This window comes from Varanus komodoensis, unplaced genomic scaffold (assembly GCF_004798865.1).
Source record: "Varanus komodoensis strain SLA01 unplaced genomic scaffold, ASM479886v1 scaffold34_3, whole genome shotgun sequence".
In the NCBI taxonomy this organism is placed as follows: Eukaryota; Metazoa; Chordata; class Lepidosauria; order Squamata; family Varanidae; genus Varanus; species Varanus komodoensis.
In genome coordinates, this window is record NW_025335855.1 from 1,100,290 (window position 1) to 1,119,624 (window position 19,335).

At 54.3% G+C, this 19,335-nt stretch overlaps 1 protein-coding gene across 4 annotated transcripts in view; it reads left to right on the forward strand.

The window, feature by feature from the left end:
• Nucleotides 1-12,646, forward strand: part of SUCO (SUN domain containing ossification factor) — a 33,701-nt gene extending 21,055 nt beyond the window's left edge. For all 4 annotated transcript variants that reach the window (XM_044439418.1, XM_044439420.1, XM_044439419.1 and 1 more), the window contains 8 exons: nt 1,387-1,471; nt 2,519-3,658; nt 4,208-4,295; nt 5,896-6,000; nt 7,930-8,084; nt 8,757-8,848; nt 10,613-10,668; nt 10,893-12,646. In XM_044439418.1, the coding sequence (XP_044295353.1) occupies nt 1,387-1,471; nt 2,519-3,658; nt 4,208-4,295; nt 5,896-6,000; nt 7,930-8,084; nt 8,757-8,848; nt 10,613-10,668; nt 10,893-11,339 (2,168 nt within the window). In that variant the 3' untranslated portion in view covers nt 11,340-12,646. The remainder of the gene's footprint in view (nt 1-1,386; nt 1,472-2,518; nt 3,659-4,207; nt 4,296-5,895; nt 6,001-7,929; nt 8,085-8,756; nt 8,849-10,612; nt 10,669-10,892) is intronic.
• The last annotated feature ends 6,689 nt before the right edge of the window (nt 12,647-19,335 follow it).

Below are 19,335 nucleotides of genomic sequence, written 5' to 3' on the forward strand. Positions count from 1 at the left end.
CGCAGCCGCCTCCCTGCCCCCCCAGCATCCTGGCACACGCCGGTCATCCCGGCACACTGGGGGCGGGGAGACGGGCGCAACTGTGCTTTGGGGGAGATGGCAGAGATCGCGTTGCACTCGTGCCGGAAAGACGGGCGCGATCTGGACATCCCCCCCCCGCCCCCAGCACGGCTATAAGAGGGAGCAGCTGCATTTTATCCTGCGTTGGGCATGTCTCATCTGCAGTCCTGAGTCCTGGTTTGGGGGTCACTTTTAGAGGAGGATATAAACAAATTGAACCATTGTAAGCCTCCCCAAGGCTTCGGCGAATGGGGCGGCATAGAAGTTTACTAAATAAATTAAACAAACAAACAAACAAACAAACTAGAAATCCTGGGGTTCAGAGGTGGACAGAGAAGCCGCTCCTTGGTATGGAAACGAGCCATGAGGAGGAGCTGATGTGCCAGGCCGGGCCGTCTTGGAGAACAGTGCCTTGGCTCTCCAGATAACGAAGGGCTCCTGCACAGGAGCAGGGAAAGATCTGTTCTCTGCTGGGCACAGGACTGCATCGAATGGGCCTAAGCGACAGGAGACCGGGCTTTCGGGTTTGCTGTTGGTCGATTCATTTTCCTGCCCTGGTTAGTTGGCTGTCCTTCTGTCTTCCCAAAATAGAAAGCTGTCCTTCCCCAGAACTTCAGGGGAATGTAATGTTTGAATTTCTGGGAAATTCCATTTGTGGAGGTCCTGTGCTGGGGCATTCTTCCCAGCTGGCTTCATACTGGGAACAATAGACGGCAAAAGAAGGAGGGGCCGGCAGAGGGCGAGGTGGCTGGATGGGGTCACTGGGGCGGTCGGTGGGAGCTTGGGTGGACTCCGGGGATGGTGGAGGACAGGAGGGCCTGCAGGAGAGTTGTCCACAGGGTCGCGATTGCTCAGACGCAACTTGGCGACTAGCCATGACAACAGCAACAAATAACAATGTATGGGAACATGGAGCCCGAGTTCTGGGTTGGGATGGCACAAACATGCGGAGTCCAAAGTATATCACACGCCCAGTGAGTCATCCTCATTCTTTCCTGGTTTGCTCAGGGGGTTTCTTTACTGGACAGTGAGCCATGGCGGTTTGTGAGATCTGTGAGTCCCTGCACATGCGCTTGTGCCTGTCTGCAGAGTAGGTTCTTGTGACGGTTGGATACAAAGGGCTTGCTTTCAAACTTAGGATTTATTCCTCCATTTGATGTTATATTCTGCCAACCAACACCCTGGAACTTCTAGGAATGGGAATGTAAAGAAAACTCAGCTCTTCTCTTTAAACATTGTTCCTGGCTGATTTTGCAGGCTATTCTGTTCTGCAGCTGTCAGTGACGGTTCATGGGGTATCCTTAAATCTGTGTGTCTCTTTGACAGGAAATCAGAGTGTGCCTGAAAATGTGACTGCCTCTTCCAGGGCAGCCCCCAAGCTGCCAGAGCCAACCACCATTCCTTCTTTAGAGTAAGTGACTGCGTGGAGGGGGGTAACCTTGCCCAGTCGTGGCTTACCATGAATGCAGCCACACTGGGAACACCGAGGTTAGACAGAGAGTGCGGGTTCCTCATTGTGAATCCCCTTCTGGCATGTTTGTGCTTGAACCTGCGAGTCTTGGTGTGATTGCCCTCGTCTGGCTCCACCCCGAACATCGCAAGCTGCCGCCTCGGCCAGCCTTTCCTGCTCCCCCCAGATCTTGGCGCCAGTGCTGGAGGAACTTAATCCGCATCGCAACCGTTTTGCTAGCTGTTGCTCTGCACAGGAGCACTCGGTCCCTCTTGCTCGCCTTGCCTTTCCCATCCTGACAGTCCAGTTTACAGCCTGGGGGTGGAAGGGCAGAGGCTCTGTCAGCATCTCAGCTGGTCCTTCTCTGAGCCCTCAGAATGAACCGAGTCTTTTGCAGAGTGAGAAGTGTGGCGGGGATCTTTGCCTCCACACTCCTCTAGCCCTCCGTAGAATGCCTGAAACTCTCCAGGACTGAAGGAGCACAGACCTCTCCATTGGACTGCACCCTTCCCTGTGCTGTTGAAAAACAGAATTAAATATTTGAGTATATCACTTTATGTCTGCAGAAATTAATAAAGCCTGCCCCCTTTTTAAACAAGGTATCACACCTCTCCCTGCAACTTTTATGGACTTCTAATGTAAAATCCTAACTTTTCTGATGCAGCCAGGTCCAGCGTGTCCACCAGCCTCTCATTCCAAAAGGTGTTATTTGCCCGCTACATGTTCTTGCGTTTAAAAGTCCTCGCAGTGCCCAAAGTTGCTAATTCTTTATGGTGTTGAATAACAAACCCTTCTGTGATTTCTTAGCATAAATGACCTTGATAGAAACCTGAGGTCACCTGTGAATTTGCAGGACAGGCCTCTAAGCCAAGAAATGTGCTTAAGGGGGAAACTAATTTCCAAGTTGGTATGTGTCGTCCAGGATGTGGACGCGTCACCACCATTCCTTTTTCCATTAAGGTACCCTGAACTACCATTTGGTCACTGACCTTCTACTTCTGTTTATAGGCTTGTCACTGCCGAGATCCCACAAACTGAAAAGGAGCTGTTAGTCTTAGATATAACAAGAGAGAACCCAATCGTCCAGCTTGTCCATGAGTATGAAGAAGAAGCAAGTCCGTCGACGGTGACTCTCTTGCCCAGTGACGAGCAGGAAGAGGAAATGCCCTGGTTCGAGTCCGAAACGCAGACCCACTGCTGTGAGCTGCTGACCGCGTGCTGCGTTTCCACTTTTCCCGAGCATGTGTTCAAGCGGTGCTCAGCGGCAGCGGCTGTTCGTCGCCACCAGGGCAAGGCCGACACCGACTGGGAAAAATTCTACTCTGCTGCTGCTTGGCAGGCCCAGGTGGTTCCGACCGAAACACTGCCTCTTTCGATGCAAGAGCCTCTTCCGCAGAAACTGGAGTCCCTGCTTGCAGAGCCACCTGGAATGGCTGCAGGTGTCTTGAGCAGCATGCTGAACGAGGCTCTGAGTAACCAGACGGAGGGCGCCTTTGACTTGGAGCCCAGCCACCCGCAGGCCGTGTCTCAGTCCCTTCTCTTGGATGTCACAGCAGGAGCCAAGCCGCTGCCTGCGACAGAGGTGTCCTCGGAGCCCGCAAAGCACGAAACCGTGTCCGAGAGCCCGGAGATTCCTTCCCAGGAGGAGATCCCTGTGGACGAGGAGGGTATTACTGGGTCTGTTACGGAGAAGACTTCTGCAGCCAGCGTCACAACCAAGCTCGAGGAGACAAGCACAGAAGAAAAAGTCTCCACTGAAATTATTTCAGAACCAACAGAGACGGTCCCACAGTCCGAATGCACAGTAGCTGTAGAAAACTACAGTGGGGAAGCAAAAGTTAGTCCTTCGGAAATGGAGAGGCAGGTGGAGCCTGTCCTTGCAGAGTCACCGTCTCCGGAAATAAAAGATGATGAGCAGACGGTTGAGGAAACATTTCTTGCTATTCCTGTTTCTGGTGGATTGCCACGGACTGCTACAGACTTTTATGCTGAATTACAAAACTCTACAGACTTGGGTTATGCAAATGGGAATCTGGTTCATGGATCAAACCAAAAGGAGTCTGTGTTCATGAGGCTCAACAATCGAATTAAAGCCCTCGAAGTAAACATGTCTCTCAGCAGCCGCTATTTGGAAGAACTTAGTCAAAGGTATGGATGCCTTATATTTTTCCTTGCTTAAAAGGTGGGTGAGGAAGATCCTAAAACTAAGCTGAACAGCCTCTTCAGTACGAGTGTAAGCAGCTCAGTTCTGGAAGGGAGGAAGGAACAGATCTCTGAGTAGGGAAGGGGAGCATCCATGCCGTGAACGTTGCATCAGCCAAACTTGCTCCATGTTCCAGAAACTCGCGTACCTGGGTTTCGGGGTAACGCCTGCCATATGTCCTGGAAGGCTGCAAAGTGCCACTTTGTTATGGGGGCAAGATTTCTTCTGCTGGTGAATGTTCCTTTGTGGCATGTTCAGAACAGTATTTTAAACTAGGTAATTGTTTGAAAAATGACTTTCCTTTGAGGTGGGGGGAAAGAAGACGACTCTCCTCCCACATCAGTTTTTGTGCAGGGAGTACCAACAACACAGGAAATCTGCCTTGCATGGACAGAGTCTTCTTTCTTGCCCACCCAGTTGATGAGGGAGAAATTAAATTGGTACGAGACATAGAGTGGGCCCTTTCTTAAGATACTTTTAAATTCACTTTATAGATACCGTAAACAAATGGAGGAAATGCAGAAGGCTTTTAATAAAACCATAGTAAAACTGCAGAATACTTCACGCCTAGCTGAGCAACAGGTATGTTCACTCTGTGCTGCCGTGCTTTCCATTGCCATTTTCCCGTGGCCTGAAGTGCATCGTGACTGTCAGCGTTTAAGTTTGCCACCAAGGCAGTTCCTGCTGCACTTCTGCTCTCTGTAGCAGCTGCTTTCCTCTTCTCACTGATCTGGTTGATGTAGTTAAATGCATTGTAGCTTGTTCGACCTATTAACCTGACCAGAAGCTGTCAGGAGCCGAGTTCTTCCTTTTCTTGTTGACAACAGTCAGTTCTTTGGCAAAAGCACTTTATTTCCAGCATACAGCCAGCAAGCTAATATCCAACCGAGGAGGAGTCTTTGAGCATGCCGAGAGTGGGTTGTTGAACCCAAACGAGAGACTCTTTGGGGAGCTCGCTTTTTCAGCAGCCCCGGCCCCCACCCCTCTGGGTGTGCTCCTCTGCAGAGCTGAGCTGGCCGGCCCGTCGCCCCGGAGCCCATCTCACGGGGGCGAGGAATGGGCCGGCCTGGTCTGTCTCTTCTCCCACCACTTCCAGGCCCGGCTGGGTCCCGGGGTCTGTCCGAACACCCGGAGACGGCAGCCTTGAGATGAGCTCCCCCTCCGTGCCCACCGACCTCGCCTCCCAGGCCGCTCCCTCCCCGTGTGTTGGTGCCGCCCAGCCCCGGAAGGCAGACCGAACACAAGCGGGACATGGAGTCATAAACATTTATTTTAAACTGCAGAATGTGGTGGGCATTCTAAGTCACCCTTGGTCCTCTCCTTTTAGCTTAGAAAAAGCGTCTCACCATTTCCAGGTTAGGTGGGAGAGCTTTTCTTCACACCGAATAAGGTCCTCGGCCGTGGCTTCCTCTTTATGGCGGTTGAGCTGCGAGGCTGCGCTCCTTGGCTCCCCGCGGCTCCAGAAAGGATCAGCAGCCCTCCCGCGAAGCTGGGCTTCTGGGAGGTGCGGGAGCCTGCTTTTTCCGGGAGGGGGCAGTGCCGAGGTCCTTAATTCTGCACTAGTTGGAAGTGCACCCCAAGCATGTGCTCTGCCAAGCAAAGCCCGTGCACAGGCTCGTAGAAGCCACCCCGGAAGGGGCCCGAGGCCGTCCACCCGCACTCTTCGCGGCCTGCTTCGCTCCAGGGAGAGGCAGCCTTTGTGAGCACGGTCGGAGCGTCTTTCCAGGTCTAAGGGCACACAGATCATTTTTGCCCATTTTTCAGGATTTTCGGCCCCCAGCCCCCGTGTAGTCCCCGTCTTTCCTGCCCCGTGGGTTGCCTTCCTCACGCCGCTGCCGCACCCCCTGCCCGCTCCGAGAAGAGCCCCGTCGCCCCGCCGCACCCTCCCTGCCGCCTGCCCCCTCCCTGCCGCCCCGGCCTGCTTGTGCCTGCCTGCCCACCGTCTGGGTGCTGCCTCCCGCTTGCACGGCCGCCTCCGGAGCGCTGCTGGGCTGAGCATGGCGCCTTGGGCAGGTCCAGGCCCCCCACGGAGCCTGTGCGTGCCGCTCGCTGCCCCCTGCTTGGGTCCCTCGGCCCTCACCTTGAGCCTGGGGGGCTGCGTCGCCATTCGCCCGGTGCACGGAACCGGGAGTGCCGGTTCTGCCGTGCAGGCAGGCTGCTTCAGCCCCTTCTCTCCACTTAGGACCTGAAGCAGACGGAGGCCATCCAGCTTCTGCAGGCCCAGCTGGCCAACGTGACACAGCTCGTCTCCAACCTGTCCTCAGCTGTGACCGAACTTAAAAGAGAGGTAAAGGGTCGTGCAAAGAGGGTTCTGAACGGACACGCCTGCCGTGCAGGTGCTTGTGTGCTTGAGAATAGCAGGATCAGAATATTTTAATGTTCGAAAAGCATTACGTGCAGGCCCTGGACTGCAGACATCCGTGTTTACGAATGAACTGCCACAAAGGCTTCTAATTGAAACGTTTGAGCTAAAGACCTGAACGGCTTGTTGTAAAGAGCACGGGATGCTTGGAGTTTTGTGGCCTCCTGCAGAAAATTGCCATCTCCATAGAGAGAGGGGAAGCGAAAGGGAGGGGCCCTCCAAAGTTGCTTTCTTGCCCCCACCCATTCAGAGAGGGAAGGCTCAGCCATGTCCTTGCTGGCGCAAAGAGGAGGTGCTGGTGCGTGAGAGAGGGAAGGGGGTCAGACCAAGGCCTGCGGGGTGCGGGGAGAAGCAGCCTGGGGCACGTGTGGTCGGCAGTCGAGGCTTGCGGGGAAGGCTAGAGAAACTTGCCGTTTTTCCCCTTTCGTGGGCATCCTCTGCCCAAAGCCCTGCAGATGTGGAGAGCGCTTCCTAAGTATTTTATATGCACAGAAAGGTAAACCATATGCCTATACTAAAACATTTGACTTGCTTGTGCTAAATTTGACCTGTACATATGTGCCCTGACTTACATCCAAATTTGACCTGGAGGCATTCTCGGAAGCGGGGACTCGTTTGGTACCTGGGCACTGCCTGCATTCCCCTCGTCTCCAAATCCAGCCCCGTTGTCTGGAGCCTTTACCTAAGGGCCAGGCTAGCTGGGGATTGGCGTCAGCCGTCGGACTTTTTCCTGTTTAAACCTTTCAGGATTGCACCCTGAGCTGCTCTGCTTGCCTGCTGGAGCAGGAGGCATGGCTTAAATGCCTCCCAGGGCATGTGTGGCGAGAGAAGTGGGTGCTCTGAGGAATAGACCCGAGTGGGGCTGCTGGCAGGGCCACTGCCTGGCACCCTGCCTCCCTGTGATGGCTCTGGCAGTCACCTGGCTTGGGGGACTTCATGTTTTTTATAGAAACATAGAAATAGAGCGGGTCAGAAGGGGCCGGCTGGGCCATCTAGTCTGACCCCCGGCTCCTGCCAGCTCCACTCACAACACGCCCACCATGTGCACATCCAGCCTGTCCTTGAACACCCGCACCAATGGGGCCTCAGCCACCTCCCGGGGAAGCCCATTCCACACCCTCAGGGTCCCGACTGTCAGGAAGTGCTTCCTGGCATCCAACTGGAACCCTGGTTCCCTGAGCTTGGCTCTGTTGGAGCACGTCCTGCCTTCCTCTGCAGGGGGGAACAGGCCTCTCTCCACCTCTGTGTGACTGTTTTTTATAGGTTCTGTTCTGTTTTGTTTTGTTTATACACACTTGTGCTTCCTTTGGCTCAAAGTGGCTCAAACCCTGTCAGGGACCAGCTTTGGGTATCAGCCGACTGAACAGTCAGACAGCTCATGTAGCAGCCTAGCTAGTTTTTGACTTTGGAGGAGCTAAGTGTTTCCATGCTAAGCAATTAAAGCATTTAGAACTGAAGGGGTATTTTGATGCTGCCTCTGCAGAACTGCTATTCTTAAATTATTTTAATGCTCTGCTGATGAAAGGTGGCCCCAGGCATTGCCCCACGAGGCTGCGTGCGCAGCAAAACAGGGACTGGGGGTGCCGGGCCCCCCTCTGCGGCAGGCATCCTGCCTCATCGAGCCACGAGGGAGTCCCACAGCCGCCGGTGACCGCCAGGAGCACCTAACGTCTGTACTCGTTGCATGCTCAGCATGTTATTGTAAGCTGTCCCGACCATATGTCTGCAGGCAGGACAGGCGTCTCTGTGATCAACAGAACAGTGGTCCCCATTGTTATTCTGCGTGGAGGGTGTATGCGCTGCCTCGGCTGGTGCAGCCGCATGTTTAACCAGAAGTGTGCCTGGTTCTTGCAGGTTTCCTATCGCCAAACCTACCTGGTGGTGACCCTGCTGCTCTGTGCCATCCTGGGCTTGATGGTTTTTGTGCAGTGGTGCAAAAACAAGTCAGAGCTGAATGATGATTTCTTCTCAAAAGTTCCCAAAAGTAATCACTATGCCAGTCCCAAAAGGTAACTCATTCACAGCTACTTTTGCTTCTAATTATGTTGTTTTCTAGAATTTTCCGGAGGGATCTGCGGCAGTTTTTCTTAAGTTTTCCGTGTTTGTGTCATGGCCCAACCCCGCAGGCACACGCTCCAGCTTCCTGGCACAGGACACCCCAGAGCAGTGGCATTCGCCGTGGCAGATCCCACGGCAAGAGCTTGATGGCGATGCTCTTTGGAAGACACTAGCTGCTAAAACTAGCTCTCGGCTCCATGAATAATGTCAGAGCACAACCCAAAGCTAATAGTGTGTAGCTGCGTCAGAGGGCGCTGCAAAGACGTGTCCCCACCACAGTCGCTGTGGCTCAGAAGGGCGCTGAGCAGCGGGTCGGCCTCAGCGGCCCTCTGGGCCCCTTCCAGCCCGTCTGGCAGCAGTCATTCCGTGAGTCCAGCACAGAGGTTGCCTGTCAGATACTCTCAGCTCCCAGGAACCCCAGCCAGCATGTCCCCTGCTAAGGTGCTGGATGTATATGAATGTTGCCAGCCACCCGCCCACGCACTGGTAGCCTGAAAAAACGTGAAAATGACAGATTTCCAAGCATTCCTCCCATGTGGAAGAGAAAAGATGCCTCTTACATTTGAGAAAAGAGGTTTATTCCCCAAGTGCAGATTGAAATACTGTGCATGTTTTTCCTACAGATGTGTTTCTTCCTATGACGATATGAATTTGAAAAGAAGAACCTCCTTTCCCCTCACCAGGTCTCAGTCTTTTCAGCTGAACAGCAAAGAAGGTAGGAGCAGCGCTGGCTCTGCCACTCGCTTTTCCCGGCATTGCTCTGGGAATCTGTACGGATGCAGCCTCCATTTTGCAATAGTCGAAGGCTACGCTGCTCTGTTTGACTAGAAGGAAATTTAGCCAACGGTCAGGCAATGAACTATTCCAAGAAGATGGCCAAGTTTTCCCAGAGAGCAGGATGAGAGCAGTGGGCTCAAACTGGAGCAGCCCCAAGTCACCAGAAAGAGTTTAAACGACCTTCCGGAGCTTGGGGGCATCCAATTCCTGACCAGCCTTGTCAAGACCTTTTTGTTTTTCTAGTATTTTAACTTTTAAATGTGATTACTAGATTTTACACGAGTCTTTATTCATATTGTCAGTGATATTCTGTGGATTAGCTGTTGTTTTGAATTTCTCTATTAATATCTGTCAACTGTTGCTTATGATTTTGAACCTTGAGGGTTGTTGTTGATATCCTATTGACTTCAAAGCCATTTTTATGATGCCATGTTTTCATATAGGTTTTATCATTGTACACTGCTCCAAGAGCTTTTTTGCAGAATGAACGGTATAGAAAAGCTATACAGAAATACATAAAATCAAGTTTCTCTTGCCCCATGGATGGATGCCTTTCCAAGTGTCCTCTCCTTGGCAGACTGCTCAGCTCTTGTCAACTCAGGGCTGTGGCTTCCAGTCCATCCATCTCGTAGTTGGTCTTTCTCTTCCAATTCGTCGTCGTCAACTTCTGCCTTCAGCTTCCCCTGGCGTGATTGTCTTCTCTCATGAGTCTTGCCTTCTCACAATTTGCCTGAAGTCTGACAGCCTGTTTGATCCTTCCAGAAAATGTTCTGGCTCAGTTTGCTCATTTTTTGTCAGCCCCGGGGTTTCGCAGAGCGCTTCTCCGGCACTGCATTTCAAATGCATCCATTTCCCCCTTCAACTTTCTTCACTGTCCAGCTCTCACACATATATAAGGTGTTTGGGAGTACAGTCATGCGGATGATCTTGGCCCCAGTCATCAGTGAAACATCCCTCCAGCTGATGTTTCCAAGGTCCTTCATTGCTGCCCCGCTAAGTGTCAGTCTTCTCATTTCTTGGCTGCAGTTCCTAGTTGAATTTATGGTTCTACCAAGGTGTGCCAAACCATTTACAGTTTCAGCTTCTGCATTGTTGACAGTCCTGCATGTAATTCTGGCGCAGTCAAGGACTCCTCTTTTCTTCTCACTCAGCTGCGGTCCTGCTTTGGCACTTTCTCCCCCGCGTCCATCGGGAGTCATTTCCACTCCCTGCTGCTTTCTGCCAGTCGTGCAGTGTCGCCCGCACATCTTAAATCAGCGATGTATCTTCTGCACATTTTCATTCCCCCTCCTCCCAATCCCAATCTGTGTGTTCTGCGTACAGACTGAACAGGATGTGCTTTGGGGCTGAATGGATCTACTGGACTCATGCACATGAAGAGCAAGGGCGGCCCCGCAATGTGGCACCATCAGCACTTCTGTTGGGGCTGAGTAAATCGGATTCCCCCCCCGGTCTCAACAGCAGGGGGCTTGCAGTGAGCCACCCCGAGAGGGGCTGCCGGCTGCTCCCTCGCGCCTGCAGCACTCGCAGGCAAAATTGCTATGCTGGGAAGGGTGCGCAGTCCAACCTAAGAGTGTGTGTAGTGCTGAGCTGTAGACCTGCTAGCTTGCAACACAACCTTGTGCTAATAAAGACAGAATAGAAGAGCTGCGTAGACTAGAAATGTGTTTGCTTAACCCGAGCAATTATTGTTTCCCTTTAGTGGACCCAGATGACTTCTACATTGTCGAGCCATTGAAGTTTTCCCCAGAGAAAAAGGTATTTTGTTATACAGAAGAAGCTTGTGTGCACGCCCTGGCTTCTCCCCCTCCCTCCCTCCCTCCCTCCGTGCATGCATGTTTCCAGACGTGCCCCTCGCATTGGACTGATGCAGCTGCTGCTCTGCATTAGAGAATCGCAGGCAGTGACGAGGGCGTGCATGCAGAATCCTGCCTGTGCACCTTGAAGGGCTCGTTGCTCACAGTTCCATTTTTCCTTTTTAGAAGAAGCGGTGCAAATACAAAAGTGAGAAAATTGAAACTGTCAAGCCAGTAGCTGAGCCAGTGCATCGAGTAGCTAATGGAGAAATAAAAAGCAGGAAGCCATTCACCAATCAGAGAGACTTCTCCAACATTGGTGAGGTGTATCACTCTTCATACAAAGGCCCCCCATCGGAAGGAAGCTCAGAAACCTCGTCGCAGTCGGAAGAGTCTTACTTCTGTGGCATTTCAGCCTGCACAGGTTTGTGCAACGGACAGGTCCAAAAGACAAAAACTGAGAAGAGGGCTTTGAAACGAAGACGATCAAAAGCCCCAGAGCAGGAGAAGCTCGTAAAAACTTTGATGCAGACGAAGGCAGGGTCCTTGCCCAGCCTGCACGATATCATCAAAGGAAACAAGGATTTAACTGTGGGAACACTCGGTGTCACAGCTGTTTCTGGGCACCTTTAAAATCGATTGAACTCTTCATAATGGGAACTTTTTATATGACAAATCTTGTAGTATTTGGGGAGGAAAAGATTGGTTTATTGGGAAGCATCTAAACATTACGTGGTTCTTTAAAACTAGATAAGGTTGTTTTAGCAGCCATCCTCGATGAATAAGCTTCAGCTTTGTCCAGGCTGACTTTGTCGATGGGCAACTTTGGAACGGCTGGCGGGGGCACGGCGGGGGCTCGTTCGCAGCATTCTTCACAATTGCCGGAGCATTTAACCTTTTGAAACCCGATGTCAGTGGTACAGAGTTAAAGCTTAACTGTTTCCCTTTTTGTTACGGTCCTCTTTCTAGCACCTTCTCATATTTATGTGCCTTTTGTCTATTTATCCTACCACTGGAGGGGGAATTTTTTTGTATTTGGAGTCTCCTAGAAGTACAACACTAAACTGCTGTGGGACGGAGTGTTTGTGACTTGGGTGCTGTGGACACTTGGCATGCATGCTCTCCCGATACTCGTTCTGCAGTTCACCCATAAATGGTATGCGCCATTTGCCACAGACATCCGATGCCACAATTCATATCCCTGTTCGAGGGTGCAGTACATCTGCAGGATGCAATAGAAGCAGCCTTGCCTAGTTGTCGAGACTGATTTGATTAACAGCGATAACATTGTGACCCTTGGTTCTCTATCTGTACTAAAAAACTGGAGGAAGTAACGTTTGCCCCAGTTCGGGATGAACTTTGCCTTCGACCGAAATTCAGCCACGCACCGTCTACAGCTTGTTCCAGAAGGGATGTCCATGATGTCGGCTTTTGTCTGGGTAACACGTGTGCCGTGTGCGAGTGTGTGTGCGTGTGCTCTCTGGCATGAGTTAATTTTTATTGCATTACTGGAATGTGCGTGAATGTGACGGAAGGTCTTTTTGCACGTTTCAAGGCTGTCCCCATAAGTTAAGTTATTGAGCACTTTCAGTAGCATCTTCTTGTTACCTTGTCATAAGAGTTAATGCCTTTCCTGAATTTCATTTATAATGTGACTTATTTAAAGTCTTTGTTCTTCACCTTCCATGTTAGAAGTGTTTGGTTTTTTTTAATCACCAGTGATGTACTTGGTCTGCCCAGCTCGCCAGTCGAAGCCACGCGTCTGGTTTTTTTAAGAGTATGGGTAGAAATGGGGGCCCAAGCCAGGATGGAAATGGAGAAGGCTGTACTGTTTGCGTGAACTAATAAATTGTGGCACTGGGACCTGTAATAAACTACAGATTTATAGTGCCAGTAGAAACTGTGAATTTCCAAATAAAACTCAGCCCTTGTCTTTAAAATGTGTTGTGCGTTCTGATTTCCCCAAATGATTCTGGACTCCATCTGCTTCACGGGGAGGGGCAGTGTCGGCCTCAACCGGTGCTCCCAGCCACTCTGCTTGGTGGCCACGTGCTCCGTTTGCCCCTGACGGGGCAGCGGCAGCGGCTGCCTTTGCTTCCGCGGAGCTTTACCTCTTCAGGCAACTCCAGCAGCCCCACGGCTGCCGACCCGCTGAACATGGGGGTGTGGGACCAGCAGAAAAGGAGCTGGAAACGCTAAGCCTGCCCTTTCGAAGGCCTCCTAGCAGCTACTGGTATTTGTTGGGAAGCCCCCAATTTTGTTTTTGTGGGGGGCATCAGTGATACTGCCACGAATGGTGGCAAGGACCCCACAAAGGCGCACCGTGGCCATCCATGCTGCATTTCCCTCTTCAGGCAAAGGAAGTGGCGCAATCCGAAGGCTGCGTGTCTGGCGGCAAGCTGGTTGGCCAACCGGGCAGCCAGTCGGTGAACTGGCAAGCTTTGTTTTGCCATCTGGGATGCGGCAGCGGCAAAGACAGGGTGCCACAGGGAGCTGGCAGCGCGCCTGCACACCGCGCCGGCAAGCTGCGCTCCAGCAGTCGAAGGCCAGCCGCCCCCTGCAGGGGTCAGCACAGTGCGCTTCCACCAGCGCCATTCAGTGTGAAGGCGCTGGGGCTGCGGGAAATGCTGCAGAACGCAGGTGGTTCCAGCAGGAGGCCTCGTGCTCGGCCGGGGGAAACCGTTCTGGGTGGCCGCTGCCTGCGTGCAGCCCGGTGCTCCTCGCCCTTCGCCGGGAGGGTGTCTCCCAGCAGCGCTTTTCCCTCTGGTTTGGTTTGGTTTGGTTTTTTCCCTGCAGTTTTTCCTCCGTGTTCCTGTATGTTCCTTTTCACAGCCCGAGATGGTGCCATGGTATATAGCCAAATTGTGAAAAGAACACCAGGCTTTTGTAGCAAGTCATGATATCGTCTAGGAAAATACCAGACTTTCCTTGCTCTTGAGAGAGAGAGAGTGAGTGGCTGAAAATCTTGGGATGGACACTGGGAAGATGACGACTTTATTCTATTTATCCTTTTGTCCTATTTATATCCCACCTTCTTTCCTCCGAAGGAACTCAAGGCAAACTCACCCTGAAGCCCCAGGGGCAATCTGCATGTGTCTGAGGAATTCTGGGAAGTGAGGTGGGCACCGTGAGCAGCAGCCAAGTCAGGTCTACCAGCTCAAGACCACAGGGGTGGCATTTCAGAGACTCCTAGAACAGCAGAGCTGGGAGAGGCCGAGAGCCACTGGGTGTCCCCCCCGCACTCCGTGCCGCTCTCCCAGTCAAACCATCCCTCCCGGGTGGCCGTCCAGCTGCCTCTCGCATGCCTCCAGTGCGGGGCACCACGTGCTCCCAGGTGACCGGTCCCCTCGTTGCACCTCTGCACCCAGGAGAGTGCTCTTGATGTCTAGCCAGCATCTGGCTTCCTGTAACCTCCTCCGGGTTAACCCAGAGGAGGTCCTGGGCTTGGCAGCCCCTAGGAGCTTGCAGGGCGCGGTCATCCCTCCCCTCAGGTCTTCCCTTCCCTGGCCCAAACGCGCTCAGCTCTTTCCATCTCCCAGGTCCCCCAGTCAGTGTTGCAGAATCTCCAGCTTCAGTCCTCTCAGTCTGAAATCCATTTCTGCTGGGGGATTCATAGACGCGCTTTTTGGAAAAGAATTCACCAGAGTAGGCATTGATGAAATGCCTTGGTCTTTTCTTTGTCACCTGTTACCCATTTGCCCTCCTCCTCACTGAGAAGTAAAACCACCATTGTTTTTTCCTGTTTTTACTGTGAACATAGCTGAAAAAGGCTTTTCTTTGTTCTTTCCGGCATCCCTTGCTAGCCTCATGCTTGTGCTCGGCTTCAGCCTTCCTGGTGTTCTTCCTGTACTTCTCTGCCTGCCTGCCTGTACGTTGCTTTTGCCGCCGGCCTTCCTTCCACTTTCTTTTCATGGCCTTTCAAAAAAACAGCTCAGCTCGATTTTTTTTTTTTTTTTTGGTGGAGCCACATTGGTTTCTTCTGCTGTCTTCTATCTTTTATTTTGAATTGTTTGCTATGATGCCTTTAACATTTCCCTTTTTAAAAAACTCCCACCCATCCAGGAGTCCTTTTCCTTAGGGTCACTTGCCATGGGAGTTTACTTAGCATTGTCCCATGTTTCCCAAAATCCAGAGTATGTTTCTGGCTATGCTCAATTTTTGCTTCCTTTAAAATCAGGAACTTAAGTATGTTGTGCTCACTTTCCCCCAAGTTCCCAGAACTTCCACTTTATCCGCTTAGTCACCCCTATTAGTCAGCATTAAATCGGGGAAGGCTGACTCTCTAGTTCTGTTCTCCACTTTCCGGAGGGGAAAGCTATCCGCCGCACATGGCAAGAGTTCCTGGAAGGGGCCACTTCTGGCAGAATTTGCCTCCCAACTGAGCCGGGGGCGACTGACAGCCCCGCTCCCCCCACGCCACACGTCCTTGAAGCATGGGCGGCTTGCCTGGCAAAAGCCTCGCCCTCCGCTGCCCCTTGCTGGGGTGGTCGCTGGCAGGCCCGGCTGTCCGGCCCCTGAGCTCCTTGGCACGTTGATTTTGGACCTCAAGAAAACCTTCCCGACTATTAGAGCAAGGCAGCAATGGCACCGGTGGCCGAGGGAGGAGGTGGGCTCTCCCGCAATGGAGGCATTCAAGAGTGCAGGACATGGCATGATCCGTTCAAGTTGTGACAAACCACATTCAGACTAGAGATCAGGAAGAGCTTCTTCACTGTCAGACAAATTTGACGGTGGGACCAGCTGCCCAGAGGGGTGGGGGGCTCCCCCACACTGGAGGCATTCAAGGCGAAACTGGGCAGCCCTCTGAGTGGGGTGGTGTGACTTGGTGTCCTGCACCAGCAGAGGCTTGGCCCCTTCCAGCTCCGTTATTCTAGGACCCTAAGGCAGCAAACAAACTTCTCTCCCTCATGTCAGTCTTATCCTTACAACAGCTTCCTCTGGGCTGGCTGGGAGCCCGACTGCCCGAAGTCCCCCTGAGCGCCATAGCTGAGTGGGGACGAGAGCCCCAGTCCCCGAGCCCCAGCCCCACACCACGCTGGCTCGCAGAGTGAGGAGGACCCGCACAGGTCCTTGCGTGGCGGGTTGCGAGTCCCCAGCAGTGGCCCCCTCCGAGTCCCCGGGATCCGGGCCCGGGGCCACGGGCAGAGCACCGGATTCCATCCCAGCCCTGAGTCGGGCGAGGGCCGTGGGCTCCTGCCATCCTCCGCCCCCCGCCCTCTGCCCAGATGCAGCTGGAGGCTGTCCCGGTCGGGGTCGCCGTTGCTCCCCTGCCCCGTTAACCCTCGTGCAGCTGATGGGCGAGGAAACACCACCCAGACCGGCTGGGTGGGATGTCCTGTGCGGGCAGCGCTTGTCAGTGAGCTCCGTGGGGGCGCCTCTCTCTTCTCCTTTAATTTATGGGGTTCTTGCCGTTGCCAGGGGCGCAGAAGAGGCGAGTGCACCCGATGACGCAGGAGGGCGGCTGCTGCTGCTGGCAGAAGGCCTTTTCTGAGCCATTGCGGTTCCACACAAGGGCCAAGTGCCGAGGCGTCCGTTCCCTCCCGGGGCCCCGGGGCATTTACCTGGCCGAGGGCCCTGGGGCAGCGGCTCCCTCCGTGAATCGCCCACATTCCGCACTGGGGGCTGTTGGCCAAGGGGCCACAAGCAAAGCAGCGGGGGTGTCACGTGGGCACGTCTCCGATAGTGGGCGCGACTCGGGTTTTCCCATCTGGAAAAGCACTGAAAATCCGGGAAAGGGGCAGGCGAAGGACTACAAGAGAAGGCCCGCGGCGACGCGCCCCCCAGGCGTACGCGGCCGCCCCGGTCCAGCTCTTGGCTTCCGCGCCTCGCGCTGCCCCGCGCCCCCGCCCCGCAGCTCTCCGCCTCGCGTCGGCGACCGGGAAGCCGGGCGCCGGGCAGATGGCGGTGGGGCGGGCGGTGGCAGCGCGCCCCCGGCAGAGCGGGCTGCCTGGGGAGGCGCGCGCTCCCGCAGCGCCCTGAAGCGCGGGCAGCTGGGCGGGGGCGCGCAGGGCGCCGGCGCCCCGAGCCGCAGAGACCGGGCGGAGTCGTCCCCGGGCGCTGCCAGGACTCCCGAGGGCGCCCTCGAGCCCGTCCCTGCTGCGGGGAGGCCGGTGCGGCCCCGAAGGGCGAGCGGGGAAGGGGAGCTGCCTGCCCGCCGTGGCCCGGAGCCCGCGGGGAGAGTCCTGCGCCGGCAGGCGAACCGCGCGCCGCGGGGGGCTCTTGGCTCGTTCCCTTTCTCGAAATTGCAAGCCCAAGCGAAGCGTCGCACCGAGTGCGATGTGAAATATCATTTTTTCTGTTTGCTCGGCGATGGCCGCGAGTTGTGGAGTAAACAGAAGGCGCCAGAGCGCAGCGCATGGAACAAGTTAGCAGCCATCGGCGGCCGCTTGTTCCGCGCCTGGCGGAACGCCTGAGGCACCGGCCCAGACCGCAGCTGCTGTGGGCAGGCGAGACTCACTCTTTCCAGGGGCCGCGGGCGGGCTGCTCCTGACGCAGCGGCGGCGCGCCCCCCGCGGTGCGCGGCCCGAGGAGCCGCTGCGCCCCCACGCGGCCCCGCCGGGACCGGGCTGCCGAGCTGCCCGCGCTCTGCGCCGGGGCGGCCCCTGCAGCCGGAGGAGCGCTCGGCCCAGGAGGGAGGGCGCGGAGCTGCGCGCAACGCTGCCAGGAACCCGGCCGCGCTGCGCTCAGATCCGATGCACAGGAGGAAGCCTGCCAAGGAGGCCGCGTGAGCAACTCTTGACCTCAAAAGCGGAAGCTTCTCAAAAACGCAGGAACTGGTGAAGAAGCAGCTGACATGGAGAATCAGGGCGTTTAGCTCGCTCTCGCAGCGCCTCGAGATTTCTCAAAAAGCGACAGTGGACGCGCGGATGGCGAGCCTCCTGCCCGAGGGAAAGGCAGTGCCAAGTCCAGGAAGGCACCGCTCGGTTGGCTCAGGCTCTTTGGGGGAAGGAAGCCCCCAGCCCCCCGCCCCACCTGAGGGCTCGCCCAAATGAGACGAACGGCCGCGAGCTTGCGCAGCCTGAGAAGCACGAAACAGTCCGAGGGGCAGGTCACTGGCAATATGAAGGCCGTTTTAAAGATCCTGAGAGAAAGACAGTGGCTAAGGAGGCAGCTGGGCCACCGGATGCTAATGGAAATCCCAGAGTGCTGAGCGGGTGGCAGAGCAGCTGGAGGAGTTCTTTTTGTCAGTCTCCGCAGCAGAGGATCAAGTCCTCCAGCTTTTGTATTCTGGAAGGGAGACCCAGGAATTGGGGCCGATAGCAGTGACAAAAGATGGAATTCTCAACCTTATTGACAACCTAAAAGTCAGCAAGGCACCTGGTCCAGGTGGTAGAACCCCCTCCTAGAGTTTTCCAAAAACTCAACTGTGAAAGCACTGTCCTTCTTACCAAAATATGTAATGCCCCTAAAATCAGCCTTTGTAGCAGAGGCCTGGAGAATGGCCAGTGCAGCAGCAATTTTTAAGAAGGGGGCCGGGGAGGCTCTGGGAATTTGCAGGTCGGTCAGCTTAACATCTATTCTGGCTTGAAAGCTTCATTAAAGACCACCATGGCTTCTCCAAGGGGAAGGCTTGGCTCCAAGCCTATTGGAGTTCTTTGAGAGTGTCCATCAACATGCAGGCAGGGGCAGTCCAGTGAGCCCCCGGCCCCGGCTGTGGCGAGTGCTGGTCTAGGTGTCCTCCGCAGGGTTGTTGCGACCTTTTTGCTCTTGTTGGACTTCCAAGCGGGTGAGGCAGAACTGGGCAGCAAGTAAGGCCGGGCTTGGCCTCAAGGGCGACAGAGAGCAGCCGGGGCTTTCCAGCTTTGCTGCTGGGAATACAGAAGATCATGGCTTCGCCGCTCCTCAAAGGTCACCGGGACGGCTCTGCCCATTTATTAGTCCTCTGACAACAACAAGAAAATAATTTTTAATGGATGTGGCCAATCAAGGGGTGGGGGGAGCAGAATGTAAGCGGGAACCTTGTATGGCCCCACATACTGGTATGATTTCTTTATTAAATATTTGAATATATTAAAAAGGAAGAGGAAAAGGCAAATATGAATTAATGGAGCTTCTAGAAGTAAGTGCAGGAAGAAGCCCAATTAATTAGAGAACCACATTCCAGTTCTATTCTGTGGAGCATGAAACTGAAGGAAGGGGAGGACAAATGGAAAAAGCAGAGCAGATAGAAGGATTGCGACCTCATCTTTAAAAAAATTAAGCGGGGAAGGAAATAAACTGTGACAACAAAAAGCACAAGGCTCGGATGTTTGAAACAGAAGAAACATCCAAGTTTTAGAGTAGGGGACCAAGAAGAACAAGAGACGTGGCTGCTCCGTCGAAGGAGATCACCGGGACCAAATACCGGCCAGGAGCGAACCTGAGCCACTTCTCGGCTCGCTAGGGCAGACCTCGCCAGCAGCCACTGGCTGGAGTCGCGGAGGGGCCCTCCGTGCAGGCAGGGCCAAGTTCTCTTGCATCAGAGCAGTGGGTGGCGGCTCTGAGGTTTTCTGCTGTGAGCCAGGCGGCTTGCTCAGTGGTCGGGCAGGTGCTGCACAGGACGCAGCACAGGAAGAAGCAAGGCGTCCCCGCAGTGCAGTCTCTGGGCTCGGCGAAGAAGCGCAGCTCTCTGCCCGCGCGCCTTCCTGAC